The sequence below is a fragment of the Electrophorus electricus genome, chromosome 6 (assembly GCF_013358815.1).
Source record: "Electrophorus electricus isolate fEleEle1 chromosome 6, fEleEle1.pri, whole genome shotgun sequence".
Classification (NCBI taxonomy): domain Eukaryota; kingdom Metazoa; phylum Chordata; class Actinopteri; order Gymnotiformes; family Gymnotidae; genus Electrophorus; species Electrophorus electricus.
The window spans coordinates 28,214,390-28,228,150 of record NC_049540.1 but is presented as its reverse complement, the minus strand read 5'-3'; the positions used below and the strand labels follow the sequence as shown (position 1 = coordinate 28,228,150).

The following is a 13,761-nucleotide window of genomic DNA, read 5'->3' as shown; positions in this document are numbered from 1 at the left end:
AATAAGTATATTATTATATATAATTATTATATAATTCGTATATAGGTGCTAGGACAGAACAGTTTTTCCCAGCCACATTAGTTTAATTACAGGCTATACACCCAAACAGTATAGAAATGCCCTGTTTCTGACCCACTGCCTAGTACAAGACGTGCTCCCAGTTGTCCAAAGGCCCGTATTCTACTTTAAAATGACATTTCCCATACCGTTTCAAGTGTCTTGACTATGCCATTGTCAATAACGTGCCGGCACAACTCTGTATTTTAGCTCACATAACCACTTCTGCCAGGTATTGCTAGAATCCCAATGCTCTGTGGGAGCTGAGAGCTCCAGGTCCATCATCAGTGTAGTGAGAAGAAATTTGCCATGTGTGGGTAATATCAAGATCTGAAAGACTCAAAAATACAAGATACCATAAAGGTATGGGATTATCTAAACATGAGAATATACACATTAAGATAAACAATGCAGCCATTTACTTTGAGATATTGTCTAGTAAAAACTGAAATTTTACATGTAAGAATAATTACAGTTAATTCCATGAATTGTCTATAATTATGGATAGTCAGAGGAAACCCATGACATGTTAAAACCGCTTATGACGCACTCCCATTACGTCAAGGCGGAGCGTGCACACGTCGGTGCAGTGTCACGCGCCTGTGCTCCGAAGCACTCTGGGCTTTCAGCGCTTGGGGGACGGCACGAGGATGGACTAGGTTTTCATATACTTCAAAAGAAAGTCAAGGAGCGTGAAGATGGCCGTGTTTGGAGGCGCGTGTCGGCTGCTGCAGTGTAAGTCGTCCGTTTGCCCAGGCTCTTACCAGCTAGCCAGCTAAGCTAACAGGCTCATAGCTACTCTCGCAAAGTCAGCTGCGAGTGTGCAACGCTGTGCATGCATCCCAGCAAACAGATGCAACAGATCACACCTCCCTTCAACAGGCTTGATTTCTTTCACATCTTGAATGTGTTGCTAGTGGTTAAAGTCTTGACAGTAGCCTCTATGAGTTGGCTGTGTATGCATGCCTTGTTTCTCCTACTCTCCAGAAAGTTAGCTAGTCGCGCGGTGGCTGGGTGTTTTGTCGGTAGTACCGGTCCGTAAATGCAAATTAAACTCGGTACCTAAGTGTTCGATCACATCGGGTTGTACTGATTATATATTGATAAGTCCATTTGACTTGGCCCATTCTTGCAATGTTGTGCTTAACTTCCCAGTAGGCTTGGACAGCAGACAGGATCTACCGGCCAGATCCTTTTGGTACCTGCTCGTTGCAATGCTTCAACTGCCTTTATTAAGCACATCGTGCATGTATATCTTTATATATATATTTATGTATATATTTGTATATATAAGTGACCAAATAAGATGCGTTTTACATCGTTACACAACGCACTTGCGAAACTTGCGTAATCCAGCTGCGCCACTGCGTGCACACACGGCGCTGTTGCGGTGTATGCGTGGGCAGTTTTAGGTGGGGAACAAAATAAAGATGCTGCTTTTTAAAAACCAGGTCCCCCTCAGTGTCCAGGTGCGGTAGCCGCGTGGGAGCTTCCGCGAGCGCGCGCATCAGATGCCGGTGTAGCGCGACTGCAGCCGCCCTCGACAGTCCGCCCGCGCCGAAGTCGCAGGACAACAGGTATGGAGACTCCAGGGAGGTCCTAACGCAGGCTTCCTCTTCAGGGCCCTGGGGAGGTCTTAACAGAGAGAAATGGCTGTGTGGGCTTGACATGCGTTCAAACACGTGAACCAGAAGGTCATGAACGGTGAGCACTGGCCTTCTGACACCTCCCCTGTACTCCAGAGCGTAGGAGGTCAGCTTGTCTGTGCATGTCTTTGAGCACGAACACCTCTCTTGTTGAGGTATTTGTCTGTACATGACTTCCAGGTCTCCCATTAACCGTTAGGTGTTTTATTTATTTATTTATTTTAAAGAAGAAGAATAACCACTTCAATAAGTGTCTGTATGGGTCTGTGTGTGTGTGTGTGTGTGTGTGTGTGTGTGTGTGTGTGTGAGAGAGAGAAAGGAATCCAATGCTGGTAGGGGCTTTAATTTAGGGACATGACGAGAGGAACAAGTGTCCCATATTTAGAACACCAGATACACAAACAGAGCTGGGGCTCTTCTGATTTATTGTTTAAATGACGACATGTGGGAGAGATTTTTAGTTTATAAAGTCTGTTGTACATCTGCTGAAGAAATGTGATAAGGATGAACTGGACAACTGCTGTTAGAATTTGTTCTGTGTTGGTCCATGAAGTCAGCATACTGTTCCAGAGTCCTGGGACCCTCCATGTTCTTGAATGTTGAACTGTTTCCATAACTTCATCCTGACTTGGACCACTGAACGTGTTGGTGTTTTAGAAAACCCAAGACTGGAATACTCATGCTAAACATGGGCGGCCCAGAGAAGCTCGAGGACGTTCACGGTTTCTTGTTACGGCTTTTCATGGACACTGACTTGATGCAACTTCCCGTCCAGAAGTAAGGATTGTAAAAAACAAACAAACAAAGACCAGGATGGAAGCATTTCCATGCAGTTCCCCTTAAACCATACCAACCATTCTGTGTGTGTGTGTGTTCATTTGTTTTTTTTCCCTCTTTGATCAGTAAATTAGGGCCCTTCATAGCCAAACGACGCACCCCAAAGATCCAGGAGCAGTACAGTAAGATAGGTGGGGGGTCTCCCATCAGAGCCTGGACCACTTTGCAAGGCCAAGGCATGGTCACACTGCTGGATGACATGTGTCCTGACACGGGTGAGTTCCAGCCGAGCTCGTTTTGCTTTTATAGCCCAGTTATTACCACTTTAAAAAGATTAAATGTGAGTTTATATCAGTTCATGTAATTTTAATGTGTATTCATGTGTATCTTACAAATAATTAAATGTAATATAATTCAATGTAATTTTCTATTATTGTTGTAGTTGTTGTTGTTAGTAGGGAGCTATTTGCATGACACGCTTCCTTGATGCCACACCCCCAGTCCTTTTTATCAGTTCTCGTCAGCGTTACTGGCCCGACTGGTAAAGAGCCGTGCAAAGTTTCTTTTGTTGCTTGTCGGCTTAACCCTACATGGACAATATAAGAGAAGTCCAACCGTTCATTTAGCTACAGTTATTTCACGGGGATTAAATAATAATATGTAAACAAAATGCAAAGGACATGCATGATGCAAAGTCTCTCTAGAAGTGTCCGTGCCTAGGATAGTTCTGGGGTTCTCCTCTCTGGTGCTGTAGAAAGGGTGGACACTCTGAAGCAAAACATCAGCTGACCCGTGGTCTGGTAGGAAGGCTGTTGATCCAGTGTTGTAGAGGCTGCTCGTACACACGTGCCTTAGCGTTGTCAGTAGCTCTGCTGCATTCAAAACTGCTGTGTCATTAGCTAAAACATTGTGCTAGGTCATCCTGTCACATATGACCAAATCTGTCATTAGTGTGCAGTCATTAATGTCTGTGTGCACGTTTAGTTATGCGAGGGCACATAAGTAATTATATACAATAATTATACAATAAAAAATATTGATTTATACAATATAATAAATATATAATAAAACAAATGCAAACCCTGAGTGTAATTGGAAATTAGACATCTTTGTGAAGGACAGCTGCCTCTCCATGACTGAACATCCTGTTACACACACACACACCCACCCACCCACACCCTCCCGTGTGCGTGAGAGATGGGGAGATTAAATGCTGGGACAGGCTCACACGCCCTTCTTGAGCTCCCACAGATAAAATTCAGAGGGTAAGTTACAGCCATTGTTAGTTAACTGACCCTAAAAAAATGATGCCGTTAAGGAGAAATGGATGTTCTGCAAGTCTCATATATTCTCTGAACATTTCACTAGCTCATTCTCATCTAGAAAGTGTTCATAAGGCGTTACAAAAAGAAGGATCTTATGTTTGCGAATGCTGAAAGTCAGTCTCCAACATGAGCGCTTTTTCTCGTCCTGCGTGTGACAGAAGAGGGTCAGGTCTCCTGTGAGCTTGTGCTCAGAAATAGTCCGAAAATAAAGTGCATGTTCCTTTTCACTGAAGGAGCCGTGCTAAGGCCAATGATCACTTGATCAGGTTCAAACGTTCCCCTTTTCTTTGTGTGTGTGTGTGTGTGTGTGTGTGTGTGTGTGGGGTTCTCACACAGCTCCACACAAGTTCTACATTGGCTTCCGTTATGTGCACCCACTCACTGAAGAGGCCATTGAGGAGATGGAGAAGGATGGAGTGGAGAGGGCAGTAGCTTTTACCCAGTATCCTCAGTACAGCTGCTCCACAACAGGTGCGCGCACACACACACGCGCACACACACACAGACATATACACACGCACGCACGCATGCACACACAGACATATACACACGCACGCACACACAGACATATACGCACGCACGCACACACAGACATATACACACGCACGCACGCACGCACACACAGACATATACACACGCACGCACGCACGCACACACAGACATACACACGCACGCACGCACACACAGACATATACACACGCACGCACGCACGCACACACAGACATATACACACGCACGCACGCACGCACACACAGACATACGCACGCACGCACGCACACACAGACATACACACGCACGCACGCACACACAGACATATACACACGCACGCACACACACACACACAGACATATACACACGCACGCACGCACACACAGACATATACACACGCACGCACGCACACACAGACATATACACACGCACGCACGCACACACAGACATATACACACGCACGCACGCACACACAGACATATACACACGCACGCACGCACACACAGACATATACACACGCACGCACGCACACACAGACATATACACACGCACGCACGCACACACAGACATATACGCACGCACGCACACACAGACATATACGCACGCACGCACACACAGACATATACGCACGCACGCACACACAGACATATACGCACGCACGCACACACAGACATATACGCACGCACGCACACACAGACATAAACGCACGCACGCACACACAGACATATACGCACGCACGCACACACAGACATATACGCACGCACGCACACACAGACATATACGCACGCACGCACACACAGACATATACGCACGCACGCACACACAGACATATACGCACGCACGCACACACAGACATATACACACGCACGCACGCACGCACACACAGACATATACACACGCACGCACACACAGACATATACACACGCACGCACGCACGCACACACAGACATATACACACGCACGCACGCACGCACACACAGACATATACGCACGCACGCACGCACGCACACACAGACATATACGCACGCACGCACGCACACACAGACATATACGCACGCACGCACGCACGCACACACAGACATATACGCACGCACGCACGCACGCACACACAGACATATACGCACGCACGCACGCACACACAGACATATACACACGCACGCACGCACGCACACACAGACATATACACACGCACGCACACACAGACATATACACACGCACGCACGCACGCACACACAGACATATACGCACGCACGCACACACAGACATATACGCACGCACGCACACACAGACATACGCACGCACGCACACACAGACATACGCACGCACGCACACACACATATACGCACGCACGCACACACAGACATATACACACGCACGCACGCACGCACACACAGACATATACGCACGCACGCACACACAGACATATACACACGCACGCACGCACGCACACACAGACATATACACACGCACGCACGCACACACAGACATATACACACGCACGCACGCACACACAGACATATACACACGCACGCACACACAGACATATACACACGCACGCACGCACACACAGACATATACACACGCACGCACACACGCACACACAGACATATACACACGCACGCACACACGCACACACAGACATATACACACGCACGCACACACGCACACACAGACATATACACACGCACGCACACACACACACACAGACATATACACACGCACGCACACAGACATATACACACGCACGCACGCACGCACACACAGACATATACGCACGCACGCACACACAGACATATACACACGCACGCACGCACACACAGACATATACACACGCACGCACGCACACACAGACATATACACACGCACGCACGCACACACAGACATATACACACGCACGCACGCACACACAGACATATACGCACGCACGCACACACAGACATATACACACGCACGCACGCACACACAGACATATACACACGCACGCACGCACACACAGACATATACACACGCACGCACGCACACACAGACATATACACACGCACGCACGCACGCACACACAGACATATACACACGCACGCACGCACGCACACACAGACATATACACACGCACGCACGCACGCACACACAGACATATACACACGCACGCACGCACGCACACACAGACATATACACACGCACGCACGCACACACAGACATATACACACGCACGCACGCACGCACACACAGACATATACACACGCACGCACGCACACACAGACATATACGCGTGCATGCACACGCACACGCACACACACACACAGTACACTCTGCATAGGCTGTGTGTATTCATAGACCAGGAGTTGGGGAACTTGTGTGTATGGTAGCGCTGATGTGTAGGGTCTCAGTACTGCTGCTACTGCACCAGAAGGAAACAGACTTGGACAACTAAATATTGCCCCAGTCACACCAGTTAAAGATCACCTGAATTCTGATTTTTATCACGGTTGTACCCTAGTCGTGTTCCCTCCATGGCCCTGGCCTACTCTCAAGTGTTTTCTTTATTACGTGGTTTGGCTTCAGCCTCAGTTTGAGATTCTTGATTTTTCTCTGGGTCACTGCCACATTCCACTGGTTTTTGTAAGCAGCATTTCAGATGTGATATTTGCAGGACTTTTATCATCAGTCAGCCTTCAATAGTGTTGCTCGTGTGTGGGTCTGTGCGAGCAGGCAGCAGCCTGAACGCCATCTACAGATACTACAACAGCAGAGCTGTCAGACCCAAGATGCGCTGGAGTGTGATTGACAGGTGGCCCACACACCCTCTGCTTATCGAGGTGAGTGTGCTTTCAGTTCCCTACAGCTGATCTGGAATCAGATCACATAAGCCCTATGTCACAGGCGAAGATCGTGCAGGAAAAAAGGTTGCGGATGTTGTTCGCCTGCCGTTCAAAGCCTCTGAGGCACAGGATGTAAATATGCCCTCTGTGCTCCTGATAAACTTCATTTACCATTAATCGTGAATCTTTCACCTCATCGTTGAAAAGTCTGGACCATTGATTCTCGTTCTTCTTCTATAACATGAAAAGCCCTGTAGGATTAAAAATGAACCTGGATAGATTGGGTAGAATCTGTTTTTGAAAGAGAAAGAGATGAAAAAGTCAAACACTAACTAATCTCTGAGTGGGGAAGGGCTACACACTGTTAGCTGTGAATATAATCTGGGTAATATAATCTGGTTGACCTGCCTATACCTGCCCTGCCCAGGGTTGGAATACTGTTGCGACATAACAAGGATCTTGGGTAAACCCATCACTCCGTGTGTGTGTGTTCAGGAAACTTTCCAGTCTGAGGTGTAGGGATGTTGAGCAGAAGCTGTCTGAACATCTAGTTTGGGTTCCAGAGTGACATTCTTAGGGAGGTTTGCTTCCACAGCTGTGTATTCACACACCTTCAATCTCGCTCTTTTTATTTTTATTTTTTTCTCCCCATAACTGGACTCTCAAGTGGTCAGCTGAGTTTGTCTCGGTTCAGCAGCAGCGACAGCTGCTTTTGAGTGGCGGTGGTTCTGCCCTTCCAGGTCGATCTTTGTGCATTGTAAGACTTTGTGAAATTCAGCCCTGTTAGACAAGCCTGTGAATGTGACCCTCCTCCTCCACAAATCAATCCGTGGTCTGGAGGGGAAGTTTTCTGCCGTTGGGGTTGGTGGGTTTGTTTTTAATCGCGTCTCCTTGCCCTCACACACCTCTTTGATTAGGCTAACAACTCTCTCTCTGTTTCTTTTTCCCATCCAGTGCTTTACATTGCAGTTCATTAGATACAAAACTGTGATCATTTGAACAGTAGCCATAGTAACAGAAGTGTGATATTCTTCTGCAGCGTATATTGCGCGCATGCGTTCTTTTGATTTTTAATTATTAGTTTTAGTACTTTAGTAATTACTAATTGCAGTTATATTTTATTTGACCTATAATTGTATATATTTTGAAGTGTAGGATTATTAATGCAATTTGACTGTCATTTGTAAAAGGTTGTCTGTGTTTTGTATCTTGTGTGTCATGCGAGTGATCTGAATGTTGGTCAGAATTATCTCAAGTAGCCTGACTCTCTGAACTTGTCATGTTTTCTCGTTCTCAAACCTCTCTCACTCTCTCTCAGTGTTTTGCTCAACATGTGCTTAATGAGCTGGAGCGATTTCCTCCTGAGAAGAGAGATGATGTGGTCATCTTGTTTTCTGCTCACTCACTCCCCCTGTCTGTAAGTGTCTGTAAGCACACTCATGCACTCGCTGTGAGAGAGAATCCCTGTGTGTGTATGTGGTGGGTGTGAGTGAAGGAGAAGACCGAAGCTCATGAACTCTACCAGCAACAGTAAAACAAAAATGTATAACGTTGTGACTAGTGAAAATGCATTGAATTCAAAAACCAAGTCATAGGTGAATTATAACCAACCTCAAAAGAGACGGCACCACCGACCAGTAGAAGAGACGGCACTGGTTTCAAGTTTGGTTTATTCGTCACATACATAGTCATACACAGTATAACTCGCAGTGAAATGGCGACGTGTGCGTGGCGTGTGTGCACGTGTGTAGGTGGTGAACAGGGGAGATCCATACCCGCAGGAAGTTGGTGCCACTGTCCAGAGGGTGATGGAGAGACTGGGCCACTGTAACCCTTACCGTCTGGTGTGGCAGTCCAAGGTAGGACCTGAGCATCCACCTCCCCCGCCACCTGAAATGGACCCGTCCAGTACTGCTCAAGCCGTTTCCCGGGCTTGTGTGTCAGGAGCCCAGGCTGTGAATCACTGCTCAGTCCTGTTTCAGTCTGGTTAAACCGTCCCCTTTCATACTCATAGATGAGATGACACATTGTCAATGCCCTAGAAAGGATCCAGGTACAAATTTAGCAGCATGCTGCCATCTTGTGGCAGGCTAGTGTAAGTGCACTTTCAGCAGGGCTATGATACAATGCATAGAAATTTGTGGATAATTGTATGGCTTCTCGACATAACACAGAATAACTAAAAAGAGAACGAAATGGCAGCCTTACCCCCAATGTGCATTATGGCAGGTCTGCTTTAATTTAAAAAAAATGATTTCCATTTGTTGGATGAGAATGTCGTGACCGAACCTCGACCTGCACCGTGTGAGCTCGGGTCTGTAGACACCTGGTCTAGAGGAAAGGAAGGGGGATTTGTTGGAGAGTTCATTTCCGTATCAGATCCTTCTCTTACGTTTGCGATGTAAACATCAGATATTTACAAAGCACTTTTATTTCCCCCTGTGTATGAAATGCGTACATGGACAAACCTGCTTTGCTTCTGTGTGTGTGTTTTTGTGTGTGTGTTTTTGTGTGTGTGTATTCGTAGGTGGGCCCAATGCCCTGGCTCGGACCACAGACTGATGAGGTCATTAAGGGTTTGTGTCACAGAGGGAAGAAGAACTTGCTTCTGGTCCCCATCGCCTTTACCAGTGACCACATCGAGACCCTGCACGAACTGGACATCGAGTACTCCAAGATCCTCGGAGAAGAGGTGTGTGTGTGTGTGTGTAGGAGCTAAAGGGTCAGGGCTCTATATATGGCTGTGTATTCTGGGATGGGTTACCTCAGTTATGTGTGACTGGTAGATGTGGCAGAACCAGAGTGGGAAGGAAAGGGATACGTTATGACAGGAAGTGTGGGCGTGGGGTAGGCTGTCGGGGCTCCTTGCTGGCCCATCTGGAGCCCCACACACACACACACACACACACACACACACACACTAACCACAGATCTATTAGGGTGGTTCCCTCACACTCATTCTGCGCATTGATCTGTCTGTCTGTGCTCACTACACTCCTCCAGGCACATCAGACGATGGCCACTGTGACATCTCTCTCTCTCTCTCTCTCTCTCTCTCTCTCTCTCTCTCTCTCTCTCTCTCTCTCTCTCTCTCTCTCTCTCTCTCTCTCTCTCTCTCTCTCTCTCTCTCTCTCTCTCTCTCTGACACACCACAGCACTTCATACTCCAACAAGGGCAGACGATTTTCAGAAACCCTTTCAGAGTGCTCTTTCTTTTAACGTGATCTACGGTGAATTGAAGTACACTGGTGGGATGTACAGCACACGGCTGTTCATCACACCGTTCTAACTGAAGCTTGGGTACTGTCTTGGTATGTGATTGTCATAATGCTCGATTTGATGTTTTTGTGTGTGTGATTGCAGTGTGGGGTTGAGAACATAAGGCGAGCAGAGTCCCTGAATGGAAATCCATTGTTTTTCAAGGTGAGAAATGACCTGTTTACAGAACTCGAGAATCTTCTGATCTCTAGGTCAGAGCAGGACCACAGTAATTTTCCCTGCATGCCTGCATGGCGCCTGGGATTGACTTGGAGAAGTATCCTTGCTTGGCCCATGTGGGGGCGGGTCAGTGCCCTGGGGGACGGGGCAGCAGTGGATTTGATTGGTCAACCAGGCACTGGTTACATTGTTTACATTTGATGTAAACAAAAATATCCCAATAGATCCCTAATTGTACATTTGGGCATTGAACTCTCTGTCTCTCTCTCTCTCTGTCTCTCTCTCTCTGTCTCTCTCTCTCTCAGGCACTGGCCGATCTGGTTCAGACGCACCTGAAGACTGACGAGACGTGTTCTCGCCAGCTCACCCTGCCGTGTCCTCTGTGTGTTAACCCAACGTGTGCTGAAGCCAAAGCTTTTTTTGCAAACCAGAAACACTGATCTTTCACCTCTGATCCCTCTTGTGCACAACCAAGTAAAGCTCAGCTAATTTACAAAATAAGACAAAACAGACGAACAGAAGCATGAATAGACACCACCCACATGGCTGTATTGAAGGAGTCCACACCATTGGCTGCCTTTGAAATTCCCTCTTGCCTGCTGTTTCCCTGTTCTGCCACCTACTGGTCTGGGGTTGGAACAACACTTGCACCAGATGGCCTCTGAACTCTGAAGTGTTATCTCAGCTCAGATGCCACCCAAGTGCACTTTGACCTGGTCCCGGGGGAAGATGTCGTCCACTGATCAAACTCCAGAAATGACCTGGAAAAGCAACCGTTGACATTTAGTGAAGACTGTCAGTGAAGTAATAGACGGTGGCATACCCGGTATCGTCAGCTGCAGAGCGGCTTCTCCTGTTGGCTAAAAGTTTGACTTTTACCTGCCTAGTACAAATAAAAATCAGAAGAAGAATTTTTTAAATTCCTTTTTCTCTCAGTTTTAGTTATGGCACCACCTACCAACCCTCGCGCCGTCAGGGGAGCATATGCTTCCTCCCAGATATGAGAAGCCGAATACCACATCGTTATAGGCTGATGCCCAAGCTATGACCCAGGGCAACAAGCGTGAGCACACAGACATCCGTGATTGGACAGCCTCACTGTGATTGACAGGCGACGGAGTATGCCAGCCCTCCCACCCAGAGACAGTGTTGCTCTCTTGGCTGTCGCGCCATCACAGTTGAACTCTTGATGAACACTTGTTGCCAGGGCAACCACTTAAGAGCCTTTATGTTTAATTTGAAATAGGGAAAAAAAAAAGTTTGATATCCACTTTTTTTTTTTTTTTTTTAAAGTAACTACAAGCGCATGCACATCTGGGAAACGTAGTTAAATGTGCATCTCTGCGTTAGTGGTAGATGTTTTCCTTTCACTCATGGACTTAAACTCCAATTCCCATGGTGCATTTGGGAAAACTTGGGAAAACTCCATTTCCCAAGGTGCAGGTGCAGTCCTGTCTAAGGCCCAGTGATACCCTCTACATTACACTGCTCTGAAGACCCTTCTACTTGTTCAACACTCCAGGCCTTCCTCATCGTCTTCCTCCTTCCTCTCCTCTCAACGCTGCTCCACATTACCAGGACATCATGTCCTCAGGGAAGCAGAACTGTGACTCCAGGCGTTCATCTATTAGTCTTCATTTCTTTTGTTTTTGTTTGATTTTTAGAGCCTGTCTTGACTGACTTGGGGTCTAATCGCCCCCTGCTGGCCACAGCCTGCCAACACTAATGTTGTGTCATGTGCCTGTTCTGTCTGCCGGAAGACGCCGCGGATAAACTTAGCTTATTATGTGCTTTAGTTATGCTAAGAAATGCAATGCATTATTCGAATTTACTAACCCTTTTAGAATCTGATGATTTGACATGTTATAGTTTGAATTGTATTTTGGGGGTTTGACTGACATCACAACAAATCAAAAATATGTAGGGTGACATTTTTATTTTATCAAATTCAAGTCCAATTATTGGATTTCTTTTGAGTTTGAGTAATTGGTCTTCCACTGTTTGATAATAAAGACATAAAACCCTCTTTATTTTAGTAACATCCCAACTGTTTCTCTCTCTCTCTCTCTCTCTCTCTCTCTCGCTCTCTCTCTCGCTCTCGCTCTCGCTCTCTCTCTCGCTCGTTGACTAAGATGAGAGAAATTGGGTATCCTGGACCCAATGACTCCATAGAGGTGTGAGAAAGAGTGTGATGCTCCAGGGGCCAATGGAAGCCTCCTGGTAATTGAAAGCAAGACCACTGACTCCTCTGAGTAGCGTGACCTCTAATTGAGAGGAGCAATTGATTTCTCCAATGTGTGGGAGGGAGGGGATGTCAGAACAGAGGGATGGTGCAAGAAGGACAGAGTGTAGGAAAATGGAAAAAGATGTTTTCTCAAGAGTTAGAGAAGACTGGACTCGTCGAGACAGATGTCTGGAGAGCAGGGTGGTGTTCTTATGCAGACGCAGTCTGATCAGGAACCTTGTGCTGGGATTGCCCTGTTTAACCCCTACATGGAGATTCACACTTTCACACCAGCCTGATTAACCTTTGTTTGTCCGTTATATGATGATATGTGAATATTCTACCAGTTAAGTCTGAGCTTCCCTGGATATGTGGTCCCGGCTCTGTCGCTGAAGTATGCATGTGCGTGTGCTCCATTGTAAGACTTTTACATGAACTACTGTAAGTCCAGTGAACTTTTTATTTACTTACAATAATAAAACTTAACATTATTATTGAGCTTATAGCAGAAACAAAGCCAATTCCCTCTTAATGCCTGTGTAAGGTGTTGACTGCCGCCAGTTTGACATGGAGCTTTGACTTTGGGTCTGGATTCCAGAAAAAGACACAGCTGTCCTTGGTTCTGTATCTGTTTCATTTATTTATTCTGGTAAAATTGTGGTATGTTGTATGCGTCTCAGTGATAACTCAAAACCATCCTATACCTTTCTCAGTGGTGACTACACAGACGTAGACATATATTTGTCTGGAATGTTTTAATGCAGAAATTTGATCAACTTCAGTGAGAAATAAAAATAATGTCACTAGGGTTATTAGCATTTTAGTGTTCCCTTAGCAACGGGGACTGGGTTGTTTCCAGACTGGTGTTTCTGGGTAGCTTCATCCTGGGAAAATGGATGACAGCTAACTGACCTGATCTCAACTGCAGCTGAAAATGTCATCACTGTCTTAAAGTAGTGAGAACAGGACGAAAAAAAATTATTAAAAAA

At 46.5% G+C, this 13,761-nt stretch overlaps 1 protein-coding gene across 2 annotated transcripts; it reads left to right on the top strand.

Moving 5' to 3' along the window:
* Positions 1-627: 627 nt before the first annotated feature.
* On the top strand, positions 628-13,275 carry fech (ferrochelatase). 2 transcript variants are annotated; one of them, XM_027024300.2, is made up of 11 exons: positions 628-792; positions 1,509-1,634; positions 2,361-2,480; positions 2,607-2,755; positions 4,142-4,276; positions 7,001-7,107; positions 8,429-8,527; positions 8,862-8,969; positions 9,638-9,802; positions 10,474-10,533; positions 10,854-13,275. In XM_027024300.2, the coding sequence occupies exons 3-11, from the start codon at positions 2,383-2,385 to the stop codon at positions 10,986-10,988; spliced, it is 1,056 nt and encodes a 351-aa protein (XP_026880101.2). In that variant the 5' UTR covers positions 628-792; positions 1,509-1,634; positions 2,361-2,382; the 3' UTR covers positions 10,989-13,275. The 2 variants fall into 2 exon arrangements, with proteins under 2 accessions (XP_026880101.2, XP_035383223.1); XM_035527330.1 differs by having other exon boundaries at positions 664-792; positions 1,520-1,634.
* The last annotated feature ends 486 nt before the right edge of the window (positions 13,276-13,761 follow it).